The 14,928-nt window shown below is 31.8% G+C and overlaps 1 protein-coding gene across 1 annotated transcript; it reads left to right on the top strand.

Annotated features, from left to right (window-relative positions):
• Positions 1-4,849: 4,849 nt before the first annotated feature.
• LOC108906675 (probable multidrug resistance-associated protein lethal(2)03659) lies at positions 4,850-13,189 on the top strand. Its single transcript, XM_018709998.1, has 10 exons — positions 4,850-4,938; positions 4,991-5,224; positions 7,223-7,653; positions 7,760-7,916; positions 7,974-9,290; positions 10,136-10,514; positions 10,617-10,767; positions 10,822-11,052; positions 11,149-11,660; positions 12,660-13,189. The coding sequence occupies exons 1-10, from the start codon at positions 4,850-4,852 to the stop codon at positions 13,119-13,121; spliced, it is 3,963 nt and encodes a 1,320-aa protein (XP_018565514.1). The 3' UTR covers positions 13,122-13,189.
• The last annotated feature ends 1,739 nt before the right edge of the window (positions 13,190-14,928 follow it).

Raw genomic sequence — 14,928 nt, 5'->3', positions numbered from 1 at the left:
ATATCAATTGAAGAACCAAGAGGATGACCGTATGTACCAGGTTCGGTCGCTGACGCAGCAACTCGGCATTGAAATATTTCAAAAACTTGTTCCCATATTTATTTAGCCATATGCATATACAGGTCTGGTCGAACTAAACGTGGAGGTGGTAAAAATGTATATACCCAGTTGAAGAATGGGAGCGCGGGCAATCGAAATACAAATACAGTTGCATTGGGCCACTGGGCAATAAATCTCAGTCGTTACAAGTGGTCGACAAATTGCCCAGCAGTGCAGTGTAGCAATGCGGAATTTGGTGTGATTCAGGGTGATTTTAATTTATTATAGGCACCTTCTATTAATCATTGATATTACAATTACGAAAGGGTGAAATAATATTATTACAATATGGCATCTTGGAGATCTTTTGAAACGGAACGAAACGAAATTTACCATCAATATAATAAAATTGTTTGAGGACATAAATAATTAAAACATGTTGTTTTCCAAATGTACATATAATAGAAATTTCCTGCACATTATATACAAACTATTATAATTTTTTACCTTTATCAGAAAACTTTTCTAAGGACGCCTATGAAACTCATTAAATTTTATTGCCAGGCGATTTTTTACATGTTCAACTGACTTCGGAAAAACTATACTCTTAGCCTGTATGCCTATATTGACAAGGATTAAGTCATATTTACGTATGTATGTATTTTAAAATGATCAATTCTTTTCTTTTTGGATATGTGGTACCTAATCATACATATTGTTTCTTTCATAGTTTAGTTTGTAGATTGTTTTTTAATATACCATTGATTAATACGATTAGTAATGAGTAGTATACCTTTCCAAAGATTCAACAAAAGATAATTATACTCTATTTGCCCACTTACACAACAGAAATTTATCAATTTCAATCCTACATTGTATATCTGATTATTTTCAAAATTAACTATTATATTCTGTAGTAAAATTTCAGATAAGATGAAGTGGTGTCAATAACAACATGTAAATGCACTATAGCTATGATTGTTATCTTCCTGGAGTGATTAGCGATAGATTTTTAAATCTTACGTACAAATTAATGGTTGTGAATAAAATACAAATGTAGGTTTGGTTAAATTGTAGATTAAGACTGTAAATTGTTGAAACCTATGATTTCTTGACTTATCTAGATAATTATGTGATGAAACCGGTTGGTAATTAGCAATTAATTGAATTATTATTATTATTGTTATTAATAATAAGAACATCGAGTTGTCAAAATAGGTATATTCAATAAAAAACAAAGTATAATTTTTTTTTTCAGTTTTATTTACATTATAGATGTTATAAAATAACAAAGTTGGCAAGATTTGAATTCATTTCCCTGCTCATTATTATTCTAAATTGCAATAAATGAGATAGGTATGTATGTATTAAAAAAATGCCATTTAACGTGAAACAATGGACAACTTGCATATATTTATTTAGGAATTGTAGACTAGAGTAGACTAAGTAGACATTTGTTTGTTTATTTTAAATGGAACACCCTGTATATTTTTGCATATTTGGATTCTACACTGAAAGAAATGCGCTTTATTCTTTATTAGAATTCTATATGCCACAGATAAACAGGTGAATATTGGATATAAAACGCGTATTGCTAACACAGTTGTATAGTGAGTATAAACCGTATTCTTTATTAAATCATTGTATAACTAGTATACAACGTTTTTTATACCCTTTTCGAAATTATAGCAATAATTGTTATTCCATATCGTTATTAGAACATCTAGTACTGGTTATAAGTTTTATAATAATAAATGTATTAAACTGTTGTACAGAGACAGAGTACTGTATGAGTTAAAAACATTTGACATTAAGTTTTCAGAAATTTTATTGTATAGGTAACTAAGGTTCTAATGTAAACATATAAAAAATATTTAAGTATTAAAAATGATGACAAATCGCTCCCAAAACTGTCCAGTTTATTTTCTTAGTAACGATGCATCCGTATTCCCTGAAAGGTTGAGCTTCTTTTCTTCTAATTCTATTTCCTCTGGTTGATTGACTTTACCGATGCTCTTTGTCAACATTAGCCTTATGTTCCTCCATCTTATGTAAAGCTTACCATCAGCGGTTTCTAATAGGGCATACAAGATAATAATTTTTAAGATTTAGACAAGATTTACATTTGAAAAAACAAAACAATTACAAACCATAAAATAGTTAGATACTTACATAATTTTCCATTTCACACAACGCGATATGATCATGTATCCCACAAAACATGTGCATATACTGTCCATTTTCATCAAACTAGACGTGTAATAGTCGTAAGTCGATGCACAGCGGACTGTCGGAAATTTTACGATCATAACCGATTATGCACCGAGAGGTGACGATCACTTAACCATTATAAGACGCGTTTTACACGTTAAAAACGGAAACATAATCAGTATGAGAATGAATAATTCTGTTAATACAATTGTTATACACAAATTCGGATACTGGTCTTTATACAACAAATCTTCCATACTATACAATTGGAACATAAAGTCTATAATACATAATAATGGATAAGTAATTCATTATAACCTTTACTTCATAGATGCATAAGGTATATTAAGCACCTTCCAGTTAAACTCATTGAATAATGAGTATGGAGATGAGTGATTTTTTTAAATAAAAGTTGTATATTTGTTATAAAAGTTTTGATATGCGCTATACACATTATTCTAGAGAAACTTTCATCAAGCTTCCCGATATCTGGCCCTAATAGTCATATGAGTAACTAAATAAGAGGGTTTTATTCTGTGTATTCTGTCGGCAGCAGCGGCAGAGTACCGCCATCTGTAGTTGGTGCAGCAGTCGGCACTCTCGGAAACCACAGACCATTAACTAATTAAGGAAACTGCATTGGAAAACACAATTAATAGTAGTAATAGAGTAATCATTGATTCTACTATCAAATAGATGTCGCTGCACCATAATGGCGGTAAAGCACTTCCTATTACTGTTTTTTAAACATTTTTTACTCAAAATGGTTTTCACAAAATTAATGATGTTTGTCGGAGTAAATTCTGATTTACATAATTTCGAACTGATTCTATCCACAGTAATTGTCTGTCTTTTGTAATTCTGAAAAACCTTTTATTTGTATATAACGTATTACAGATATTCATATAGTAAGAAATGTTTTTGCAATTTGGAGCACAACATTGACGTTTAGTTCTACCAGGTAAACTCATTTTGGATTAAAAAAACAAATAAAAAACAGTAAGGCAGTTCAGACGATTGATTCAATAAATCCCTTATTATGTTAATCTAAAACAAAACAAATTTATTAATGTATAAAACGCGGCAACCTACCTGAAGTCCTGAAGATAAGCTATAACCTCAAACCTCAAACCTCAAACATTCTATTTTACTCTACTTTGATTGAAATATTTTAGTCAACGCATTCTATTTCTGTTGATTGAAAGCTTGGAAATACAGATTCGATACAGATCGACCAGCAACCACAGGGTTGCAGATTTCTCTTTAACAATTTCCATAAAGGACAATGTTTTGCTGCAACAACGTGAGATGGCCTCAGTGAATGCATGTTCGATCCGCCCTATCCAATAAAAGCCTCTTATTTAGTTACTCTTATGCTAATAGTCTTCGAGATATTACTATTTCTTAAAAAAAGTTGCTTTTCGATAGCCTAATTCAAAATTCTATATTTGCAAGCTGAAGTATTGATATTTTGGAGGGGGATGGGGGATGCCTATCATTTATTACAGTTACTTTAAAAACTGTTTTATTTTACACAGGACGGTGAAAATTTATTGTCGATTTTGCTTAACTTCGAACCGACAAAACTTTCTTCTAAATGGTACATCATGTATATTAAAATATATTGTAGAATTTTACTACTCTACTCAATTCCCTATACCTCTTTCAATTTTTCACTTTCATTTGTTATTGGCGGTTTTTATGATAATTAAAATGATCCAATTTCTTGCGAAGATGGCTGTGAAATTGTTAGGAACCTTAAAAACAAAACAACGAATATGTCATAAGTAATATTTGTAGTCTCTGAAACATTATAATGGTCCGTCACGGTAAGACTGGTATATGGTATATGGCTGGGATGAGGATTTTTTTGTAATTTGTAAAACGCAAATTTCATTTCAAATGAAAATGATTTCTGACTTTTTCTGTACAGCTTTTAGAGTTTTGACGTTTTGGTACAAATTAGAAACTTGTGAAGATAAAAATAGTTATGTTTAAATAAATACACAATTTATTTAAATTGTTCTACAAAATGTGTTTAAAATGGCGTCCATGTTTCTCGATATAGTTTTCATAAATCTGTTGTATGTGTATTGTTAACAATTTTATATTTTCCGAAAAATTACATTGAGCCGAGAAGTCCAAGGTTCAATAAATCATAATTAAGATGTAATCAGTAGTAAATAAGTAAATCATAATTAAGATGTAATCAGTAGAAAATCATAACAGATATAACTACATACGTTAAATAGGTACTTAATATTTGATAAATTCTTGCATCATGGAATCGTTTCAAACGTACCTAATACTGATTTTAATGCTGATTAACATTAGCCATTCATCCTTATTTTAAAGAAAAAATAAAAATAATAGGTTACAATTTTTGACAAGAATGTAAAATAAACATAACTGAGTGACAAGTATATTGACGGCATTTTTGACATTACCTCTTTTACGTATTATCACATTTAATTCAGACATTTAAAACCGTTTTATGGACACATAATATTTAAATGGCAAATAATTTTAATCCGGCACATATGAATAAGGTAACTACTAGAAACTTAAGAACAAAACTTTAGTGAAAATCAACTGCCCAATGGAAGAAATAAAGTACTCTGCAGAAAATTTCAATAAAAGGAAACACCCACTACATAAGGCAAACATAGTAACAAAAACATTTTTCTGGTAATTTATTCAATAAAAATATATGTATAAAATATAGATACTCTTTTTACAGTTGGCTGTTACCATTCTTTGTAAGAGGTTTTAAAAAAGAGTTAACTGAAGATGATATGTATGGCACTCTCAAATCACATGATTCAGGTTTGTTGGGTGATAGGTTACAGAAGGCTTGGAACCACGAAGTGGCGAACAAAAAGGATCCTTCTTTATGGATAGCAATTCTTAAAGTCTTTGGAATCGAGCTATTGCTATGTGCTCTCTACTTTGGTTTTATAGAATTTGTAATAAAGTAGGTAATAGTTATTTTATATATTTGGAGAAATCTCAAAACGGATTGAGGTAGAAATTTTTAATATAAATATAATTCGTTTTCGTTTTATATGCAACGTTACGCAAACTGATTTTTGTCATTGGAACAAACAAAAACAGTAACATTTTTTCCTAAAACGATGCCAAAGGGATCTAAATCCTTCAGAGAATGGAAGTGAAATACAGTTTTTGATCAATTACTCAAGAACCATTACAGATAACTGTATAGTTCAAATTTGGTAGAGTGAGTAATTGGTGGCGTCGAAATGAGTCATTTAGAGAAGAGAATTATGGAGAAGAGAATTATGGATGAACCATTTCCAATCAAGAAGTAAATGTCGAAAAACCACGACAGTGTTAGACACTCGTTAGCAGCAGAACATTAGTAAATTATTTTTGAAGATTTTATGATGTTTCCGAATTTCTAAAATATTCTCCGAGACATCAAATAACCCTTTTTGGCAGTGAACACAACTCCACTAATTAAGATCCAATAATTCAAGAATCATAGAGCACCTAGGAACTAGCACTTGTTTTAGGAAAAATCGTTATTCTGTTTTCTTTTTCGATTTTTACGAGAATCAGAACTGAATGTTTTTTCAATGTCGCTGTTACACAAATGTTTTATTTTATCAGTTGAAATATTTTAGAAAAAAGTTATAATCAACTATTTCGATGTTCTCTAAACTGTTGTTGAAACTTTCCCAATACAGGGTGTTCTACAAACTCTGTGACAAACTTTGACAGATGGTAGATTATTTAATTTCAAATGGATCATTTCTTATCTGGTTAACTGCATCCTGAATTCTTTCAAGTAACTGTTGACGGATAGTGATTTCAACATGGTAGACGCTGCTTTATGTCCCCATAAATAAAAGTCCAAAGTATATAGATCTAGGGAACGCGGTGGCCATGCTATTGGACCTCGTTGACCTATCTATTTATTCGGGAAATGATCAATTAACCAAGCAGTTACTTATCTCCCTCTATGTGGTGGTGCACCATCGTGCTGATACCACATATTTTGAAAACTATTAAGTCCTATATTATCAATGAAATCAAAAACGTTGTTATCCAAGAAAGTTCTATGCAGATCTGCATTTAAACGGACAATGTACAGGCAGTAAATTATTGTTGAAAATGCTACCCCAAACGTTGACACTGAAACATTACTGAAATCGTCTTGATCTAATTACATGCGGATTTTGTAATGTTCATTATGATTATTATTTATGCCATCCCTGATAACACACGCTTCATCAAGACCACATGACAATGAATCTATTATTTTGTACATATTGTTGAAGTAAGCAGCAACAAAATTCTATTCGCTGAGGAACATCTCAAGCATGTAACGCCTGTACATTTTGGCGATGAAACGGATGTAACATTTCTCTGTTCAAAACATGTCGTACAAAATTAGGTGATAAAAGAACATTACTTGTCAATGATAGCATCTTATATCTTCTTCATTTTGTACATTCACTTCAGTAGGACGAAATGCCATTTTTGGGGCGGGGTTACCTTATTCTCGAAGTCTGCGAAATGATGCACTAAGACTGTCTGGGCAGGTCTATTCTATCTTCGTCGGTATTCTCGGGTTGCTTGTATGACGTCCATTGGAATGCCCATATACAAAGACAATATCCGCATACTCTTCAGTCTCAAAATTTGTCATAGAGCTTGCAGAACACCCTGTATATTAAGAAAGGAAACATTAAAAATATTTATTACGATTACATTCGCGATTAGTTTTCATAGAGAATTGAAATTATATACATAGGCGAGTCACTAACTTAGAATATATCAAATACTTACAAGGTTGATTAAAAATATTTTCAACTATAAATATTATTTGGGTATTTTATTATAAATATCTTCTGACATAGAATGGTTACTTTGTTATGAACAAGTTCATTACTATATTTTTAATTAATTTGATTGAAATTATTTTTCAACTTTCACATATTTATTTTAGATTATCTCAGCCGATATTAATCTCGAAGCTCCTAACCTTCTACGAGCCTAACCAGACCGCAATGAGCAAAGATGAGGCCTGCATTTACGGAGCACTATTGGTTCTCTTTACTCTTTTAAGAGTGGTGCTAACGCACAATTATCTCCTTCAAACTCTGCAATTATCTATGAAAATAAGGGTAGCCACTTGTTCTTTGATTTATCGAAAATCACTGAAACTGAGTAAATTTGCTTTGATCGAAACAACTATTGGACAAATGGTCAACCTGCTCTCAAATGATGTTTCCAGGTTTAATACAGCTACTCAGTACGCAAATTATTTGTGGTTGTCACCACTTGGGACTGCTTTAGTTATGTACTTATTGTATATTAATGTTGGAATTACAGGATTGGCTGGAACATTTTTCTTGCTTCTATTCATTCCTTTTCAGGGTAAGTAGTATTATATTTGCAAACAATATTAAAGATAGAACATTCTTGAACTTAAATTTTGAACGGATGACTAATGAATTTATAATTAAGTGTTGATGTTTTGCAGTGTATATGGGTAAAAAAACCTCCCAATTTAGACTAAGGACAGCTTTGCGGACAGACGAAAGAGTACGTCTGATGAGTGAGATAGTAACAGGTATTCAAGTCATCAAAATGTACACATGGGAAAAGCCTTTCGCTAAACTAGTTGAACTATCGAGAGAGTATGTTGTACTAAAGTGTAAATCTGAGTTAATATCTAATTATAAGACTTTTTGCAGGAAAGAAATGCAGCAGATTTGGAGCAATGAAATAATAAAAGGCATTGCCATGTCATTCAATCTGGTATTAAACAGAGCGGCAGTTTGTATATGTATACTAACTTATGTTTTAAGTGGAAATGTAGTTAATGCCACATATGCTTACACTGTTTCTTCGTATTACGCTACATTGAGGCAAGTTGTGGTAAAGTTCTTTCCAGAAGCAGTAACACAGCTAGCTGAAACTAAAGTGTCGGTGTCCAGAATCAGAACATTTTTGATGTACGAAGAAATAGAAGTTAATTTTGATTTTAATGTTGCTGCAGATAACAAACGCTCTAAATTACAGAATGGAGGAATGAACAGTTCGTTGAAAACAAGTTATCCAAATCAACCTGTAGGCATACAGCTGAATAAGGTATCAGTAAAATGGATTAAGTCACTACCTGACAACGCGTTAGAAAATATAACTTTTGATGTCAATTCGAAACAGTTAGTAACTATCATCGGACCCGTAGGGGGTGGTAAAACCACCCTTCTCAACACCATCCTAAAGGAGTTACCTCCAGTGGAAGGTACAGTAAATATAAGAGGATCCATATCCTACGCCTCCCAGGAGCCATGGCTTTTCGGTGGAAGCGTCAGACAAAACATAATTTTTGGTCAAAAATTTAACGCCGCGAAATATGACGAGGTGGTAAAGGTGTGTGCTTTAGAAAGAGACTTTACTCTTTTTCCTTACGGAGACCAAACTCTTGTTGGCGATCGAGGTACCACCCTTAGTGGGGGACAAAGAGCTCGCATAAACCTTGCCAGAGCAGTGTACAAGGAAGCAGACATATACTTGTTAGACGACCCTTTATCAGCTGTAGACACGCATGTAGGAAGACAGTTGTTTGATCAATGCATTTGTGGATACCTAAAAGACAAATGCGTTGTACTTGTAACTCATCAAATCCAGTATCTTAAAAATGTAGAAACTATTTACTTAATTGACACTGGGAAGATTTACGTTTCGGGATCTTATTTAGATTTGCAAAGTTGTGATAATGAGTTTATAAAGTTGTTGACAAATTCTGATAAAGAAAAGGAAGATGATGAACAAAGTCCTTCAATTGAAAAAAAGTTCAAACTAGTAAATGCGGGAAACCAGAACAATACGACCAGAGAGGCACCAATTCAGCAAAAAGAATTCAAAAGAACAGGAGATATATCCTGGTGTGTTTACAAAAATTATTTTGTATCTGGAGGAAGCTGGATCAAAATATTGTTGCTCTTATCTACTTTTATTATTTCGCAAGTTGCAGCTAGTACAACGGACTATTTTGTCAGTGTGTGGTAAGATTTTGTATCAATTTATAAAAATACATGCACAGAACAAAATTTGATTATATTAGGAAGATAATATTCTGTTTTTGGAAGATATAATTGAAATCACGAAAAAGCTCACTCAATTTAAGGGACAGATTTCAGAACAATGAGGAAGGAGACAATTAAAATATTTATTAAAATGAATTTCAGTTTTAATTCAATAGAACTAACTGTAAGATCTATGAGGAAATGCCGTTCAAGAAGGAGTTTTATAACAATCCTTACAGAAATTATCATATTTTTTTACAGTTTTGTTTGAAACAGACTTAGTCTATTTGTCCTCAAGTTTGTGGATGCCTTTAAAAGTCTTTTTGGAGTGGAGTTTAATTAATTTTGCTCTTCTTCTTTCTTTTGGGTATGATTAAATAATAATAATAATAATCGTTCATCATTTCACATCTCGTCATAATTTCGAAAAAATCAATATTCTCATCGCCGTTGGAAAGTACGCCCATCATCTTTTTAGATGTCAGGATTTAATTATAAATTAAAAGTTCTACCAAAATGTTATTTTGTAAAGAGCACCCAAAACTTTTGAGCAGATAGATCAAATATGTTTTGAAGCAGAAAGGCAATGTCAAAATAAACAAACCCTATTAATTACTTTCTGTCATATAAATAAATTCTTTCGAAAATATTTCCATTTCCAATGCATTTTATAGTGAAATGTTGAGGAAAAGGTATTTTTAAACATTCTAATCTACAGATTTTATATATTTAATGGATTTCATCAAAAATAATTATCCAGGAAACATAAAACTAGTAATGATTACTAAAATTAATTCATAGGTACTCACGATATTTGTATTTAGGGTCAATTTAGAACAATGGAGGGTCACACAGTATAAAACAGTCCTCAACAACACCTTTTCGGAAAATTCTCAAGGACGTAGTAAACAGGACTTATTTCAGTCAACGCTGGATTTGATTTTGACAAAGAATATTTCAGTGGTTATATATACATGTTTGATTATTGGCACAATAACCGTGACTTTAACGAGGTCAATCAGTTTCTTCAAATATTGTTCTGTTGCTTCCACCAAATTGCACAACCTAATGTTTGATAAAATCGTATACGCTCCTATGAGGTTCTTCAACTTGAATCCTCCAGGAAGGATCCTTAATAGATTTTCGAAAGACATTGGAGCTGTAGATGAATTATTACCATTGTCTCTTTTGGATACTTTAGAGGTAAGCCCAAAGAATGTTGTAATATTATATTTATTTATTTACACTCTGTTTTCATTTTCGAAGTAAAGGTAGCACAAATATAAGTAAACCATTTATTTCCAGACTGGTCTAAATGTTGCAGCAATTAGTTTAGTCATTGGTTCACTTAATCCTTGGATTTTGTTACCTACTTTAGTTATTCTTGTAATATTTTATTACTTGAGAGTTGTATTTTTGGCTACTAGCAGAGCTGTGAAACGAATTGAAGCAACTAGTAAGTAACATATGAGAAGCCTTTCATGGATGTGTATTGGAACTTTTTTTCTAGCTCGCAGTCCTATTTACACTCATTTATCCGCATCTTTACAGGGATTAACTACTATAAGAGCCTTCGGAGCGCAAAATATTTTAAAAAAAGAGTTCGATAACTATCAGAACAGAAATACTTCTCCATGTTACATGTTCATTGCGACAAACAGGACTTTTGGATTCTGGTTAGACTTCCATTGTGTTATTTACATAGCACTTGTTACTGTTAGCATTTTATTTATTGAAAAAGGTAGATATAATTTAAAACCAAATTGAAATGGTAGACTGTAAAAATAGTGCAGTGAAACCTTATTTTAATTGAGGGGAATTCTTTTGTTTGCTTCAGAGGTATTTGGTGGAAATGTAGGTTTAGCTCTCACTCAATCTATAAGTCTCACCGGAATGTTCCAGTGGGGTGTCAGACAATGGAGTGAATTAGAAAACAACATGACTTCGGTGGAAAGAGTGCAGGAGTATACCGAAGTTACTCCAGAAAAAGACGAAACAACTAAACCTTTTCTTAAATTTTGGCCAGAGGAAGGTACTATTGAATTCATAAAAATGTGTCTAAGGTATAGTCCAGATGATTCTTATGTTCTAAGAGACCTGACCTTTGAGATTAAATCGAATGAAAAGATAGGCATTGTTGGAAGAACTGGTGCAGGAAAGTCATCCCTTATAGCGGCACTCTTTCGTCTTACTGACATAGAGGGAAGTATAGTAATTGATAAAGTAGATACGAGAGATGTTCCTCTAAATACCTTGAGGTCAAAGATTTCCATTATACCGCAGGAACCAGTGTTGTTTTCAGGAACACTTAGAAAGAATTTAGATCCATTCGATGAGTACAGTGATGAGGTATGGATAATATCATAATAATAATTGGAGATTTGAATTGGTTAAATTGTCATTATTTTTATACTTTTATTAAAGTCGTATTAAAGCCTACCGTAAGTCGTTGACATTAAACAATTCTACCGTATTAGATACAATTTTTTGTACGCGTTATTCGTTCCCCTTCAGTATTAATTCTTACCTCATGAGAATACTGATGTTAAAATGATGTTAAATAATACCTTAACCTTCAGTTGAATAACCATTCAAAGAAATAAAAATCGCAGTGTTTTGAAATTACCTATCAGGGTTTCTTTAGGACACTTTGAGGTTGAAAAGTTACAGTCAATATCCTTATTCAATTCATTATTTGCAAAGTTATGCCAAGTTATTCAAATATCCCTAATTATGCAATTTTTTACCTTTTTTCTAACCAACATTTTCACTTTCAAAAAAACGTTTATATCAAATTATTAATCATTATTATTTGAGATGTGATCAAATCGAAAATGCTATCCATTTCTTTCTTAAAAAAATGCCTAATATGTTTTTTAATTTTTGAGGGTCGTAGAAAAGGTCATATGTCAAAAAATATAAGATCAAAAAGTAGGCCTTTTTGAGTACTACCACATAAAAAAAAAATTTGGAAATCGGACAACACCATCCTAAATACGGAGGTGTTCCGACTTTAAGTGAAACACACTGTATATATCTTTGTTTTTTCATCTCTTAGAATTAGCAAAGAACAACACATCTGGAGTGTCTAGTAGAGTACCGAACTTGCGCCTAGTAGGTTATATTCGCACATGCAATTAAATAGATTGGGTTTCAACGTTTCTTCAATGTTTAGCTTTTTTGTGTACTCAAAAACGTTACTACATTATTTAAATCATCATATTCTCGTTAGGTTAGATACGATCTTCTTGGTTTTCCAATTTATATTTAATTAGTTTCATTTTTAATTATATATAGTTTATCCTTCAGTTCTCGTACTTATCTGTATTTGATGCAAGTTTGTTCTAGATCCTGTGGAATGCTTTGGAAGAAGTAGAACTAAAAAACGCAATATCTAGCCTTGCTGGAGGTTTAGACAGCAAAATGTCTGAAGGGGGATCAAACTTCAGCGTAGGACAGAGGCAACTTATGTGTCTGGCAAGGACCATAATTCGCAACAACAGAATTCTCGTACTGGACGAAGCTACTGCAAATGTAGATCCTCATACAGATGGACTGATTCAAACAACGATCAGGAAGAAATTCGCGAATTGCACTGTTTTGACTATAGCGCACAGGTTGCATACAATTATGGATTCAGATAAAGTTTTGGTGATGGATGCTGGTAGAGCTGTCGAATTTGATCATCCATACAATCTTTTAAAAGATCCTGACAGTGTTTTCTATGGGCTCGTTATGCAAACCGGAGCTCGGATGGCAGAAAATTTAATATCCGTAGCAGAACAAAGCTACAGAAAATTACCTCACTAATTTTATAAAAATTGTATTATTTATCTATCTTCCTAGTATAGGTATACGTTGTAAGTGTTTTAAGTGATATTTTATTGTATACCAAGCATCTGTGTAATAAAATAATTCATATTCATCTGAATTTTTACTAAAAGATTCCCATTACTTGTAATTTCACACATTCCTAGATTATTTCTTTCGCTAAACTTTGAATTGAGTATCATATATAAGTCCACTTTTTTGCGCCTAAATGAAAATGTTTGTTTTACCGCATATTTCTTTTTTTTGCGTATTTGCGACAATAATCTTTCATTTACTTCATTAATATATGTATTTACTGGACTGTTCCGGTCAATTAGTAGTTCATAAATATTAAAATAAATGCATTACAAATGATTAAAATTAATAAAAGTTTCTAAACTTCTTCAATACATAAAATCTATGGGAGAAATATATCCTGCCATATGTTATACAAAGCCTTCAGAAATTATCACAAGCCACGTGACCAAGAATTTTGTTTGAAACAGTAATTTTATTTTTTCGCGTTGGCAATTAAATTCTGGTAAATTTAAAAATTACTAAAACAATAAGTTCAAGACTACGTTAAAACGCAACATTTTGTTTTACCAGCTTATGTTCAGCGTACTTTTTCACGACGTTTTCTTTCAACCAATCAGCGATCGGATTATCTCGAGTGTAGACGTTTGTTACTATTTATTATTAAACGAATCATTATAACCAATAACGCTAAATTGACAATTGTTAATTTTTCAGTGGCGGTCGTCGTCCGTGTTTGTTTTCGTTTGAGTTCATTTGCTGCTAATCCATGAATTTGAATTTATTTTATATTGCAGCGAAGAGTTAGTTCATAAATTAATATAACTCTTTCGTAATGATATTTTATCTATAATAAAAAGTAAACCGTCTATGTTTATACTTAAATAAAAATAATAATAAACTGATAGGTTGACACAATATGTTTTTGCTTTCATAGTAAAAATTTGCAATTTGTTCATTAACAAGTGAAGTTTAATATTTTTCTCCCTGTTAATAAAGTTAAAAGCATTTCAACGAAAAAAACAAAACTGTGTTTCAGAAGTATCTAATACTAAATTATATACAGGGCGTTCCTTAATAATATGCGAATATTTAAAGGTGTGATTCTACATGGAAAATTAATGATAATTTGATTTATAAACTATGGTTCAAAAATGTTTTTTTGCGACAAGGCGAGAATACGGGGTGTTAAAATTTTAGGAAAAAGAAGGAAATTAATTAATATTTTCGAAACCACTTTATTGATATTTACTACATATTAATAGTTAATAAAAGCGCATGTTTTTCAATACAAACATCAATGGGATTTTTTCTCAAATAAAACTATTTCTGAATTCAATTCGAAAGATAAGAGCTCTCTTGCGTTTTTGTCCTGCGATGGTCCATACTTTCGCAATGGAACATTTTTGGACCATGTTTATAAAGTAAACTATCATTCATTTTCCATGTGCAATCACACCATTAAATATTCGCATATCATTAACACCCCTGTACATTAAGTTTAATATCGATAGTTCATGTTAATCAATTTAATTTAATTACATGTATCCCCTTCAGTCACTCCACTGAGGTTTACGGAATTTCACTTGGTTTTACCAACCGTTGAATTGTTGGTTGCCTATGCTCGAAGGTCACACGGCTTGTAAACATATTTATGAAGGTTCTATATACTATGTATTTAAATGCCATGGTTATTTTTCTGCGTACTAGCGCAAAGCAACACTACTGACAGAAAGTGACCTACTGATTCGTTTACCTTGATTGTACAGGG

This window comes from Anoplophora glabripennis, unplaced genomic scaffold (assembly GCF_000390285.2).
Source record: "Anoplophora glabripennis isolate ALB-LARVAE unplaced genomic scaffold, Agla_2.0 scaffold135, whole genome shotgun sequence".
NCBI classification, from domain to species: Eukaryota; Metazoa; Arthropoda; class Insecta; order Coleoptera; family Cerambycidae; genus Anoplophora; species Anoplophora glabripennis.
This window is presented reverse-complemented; position numbering and strand designations above follow the sequence as displayed.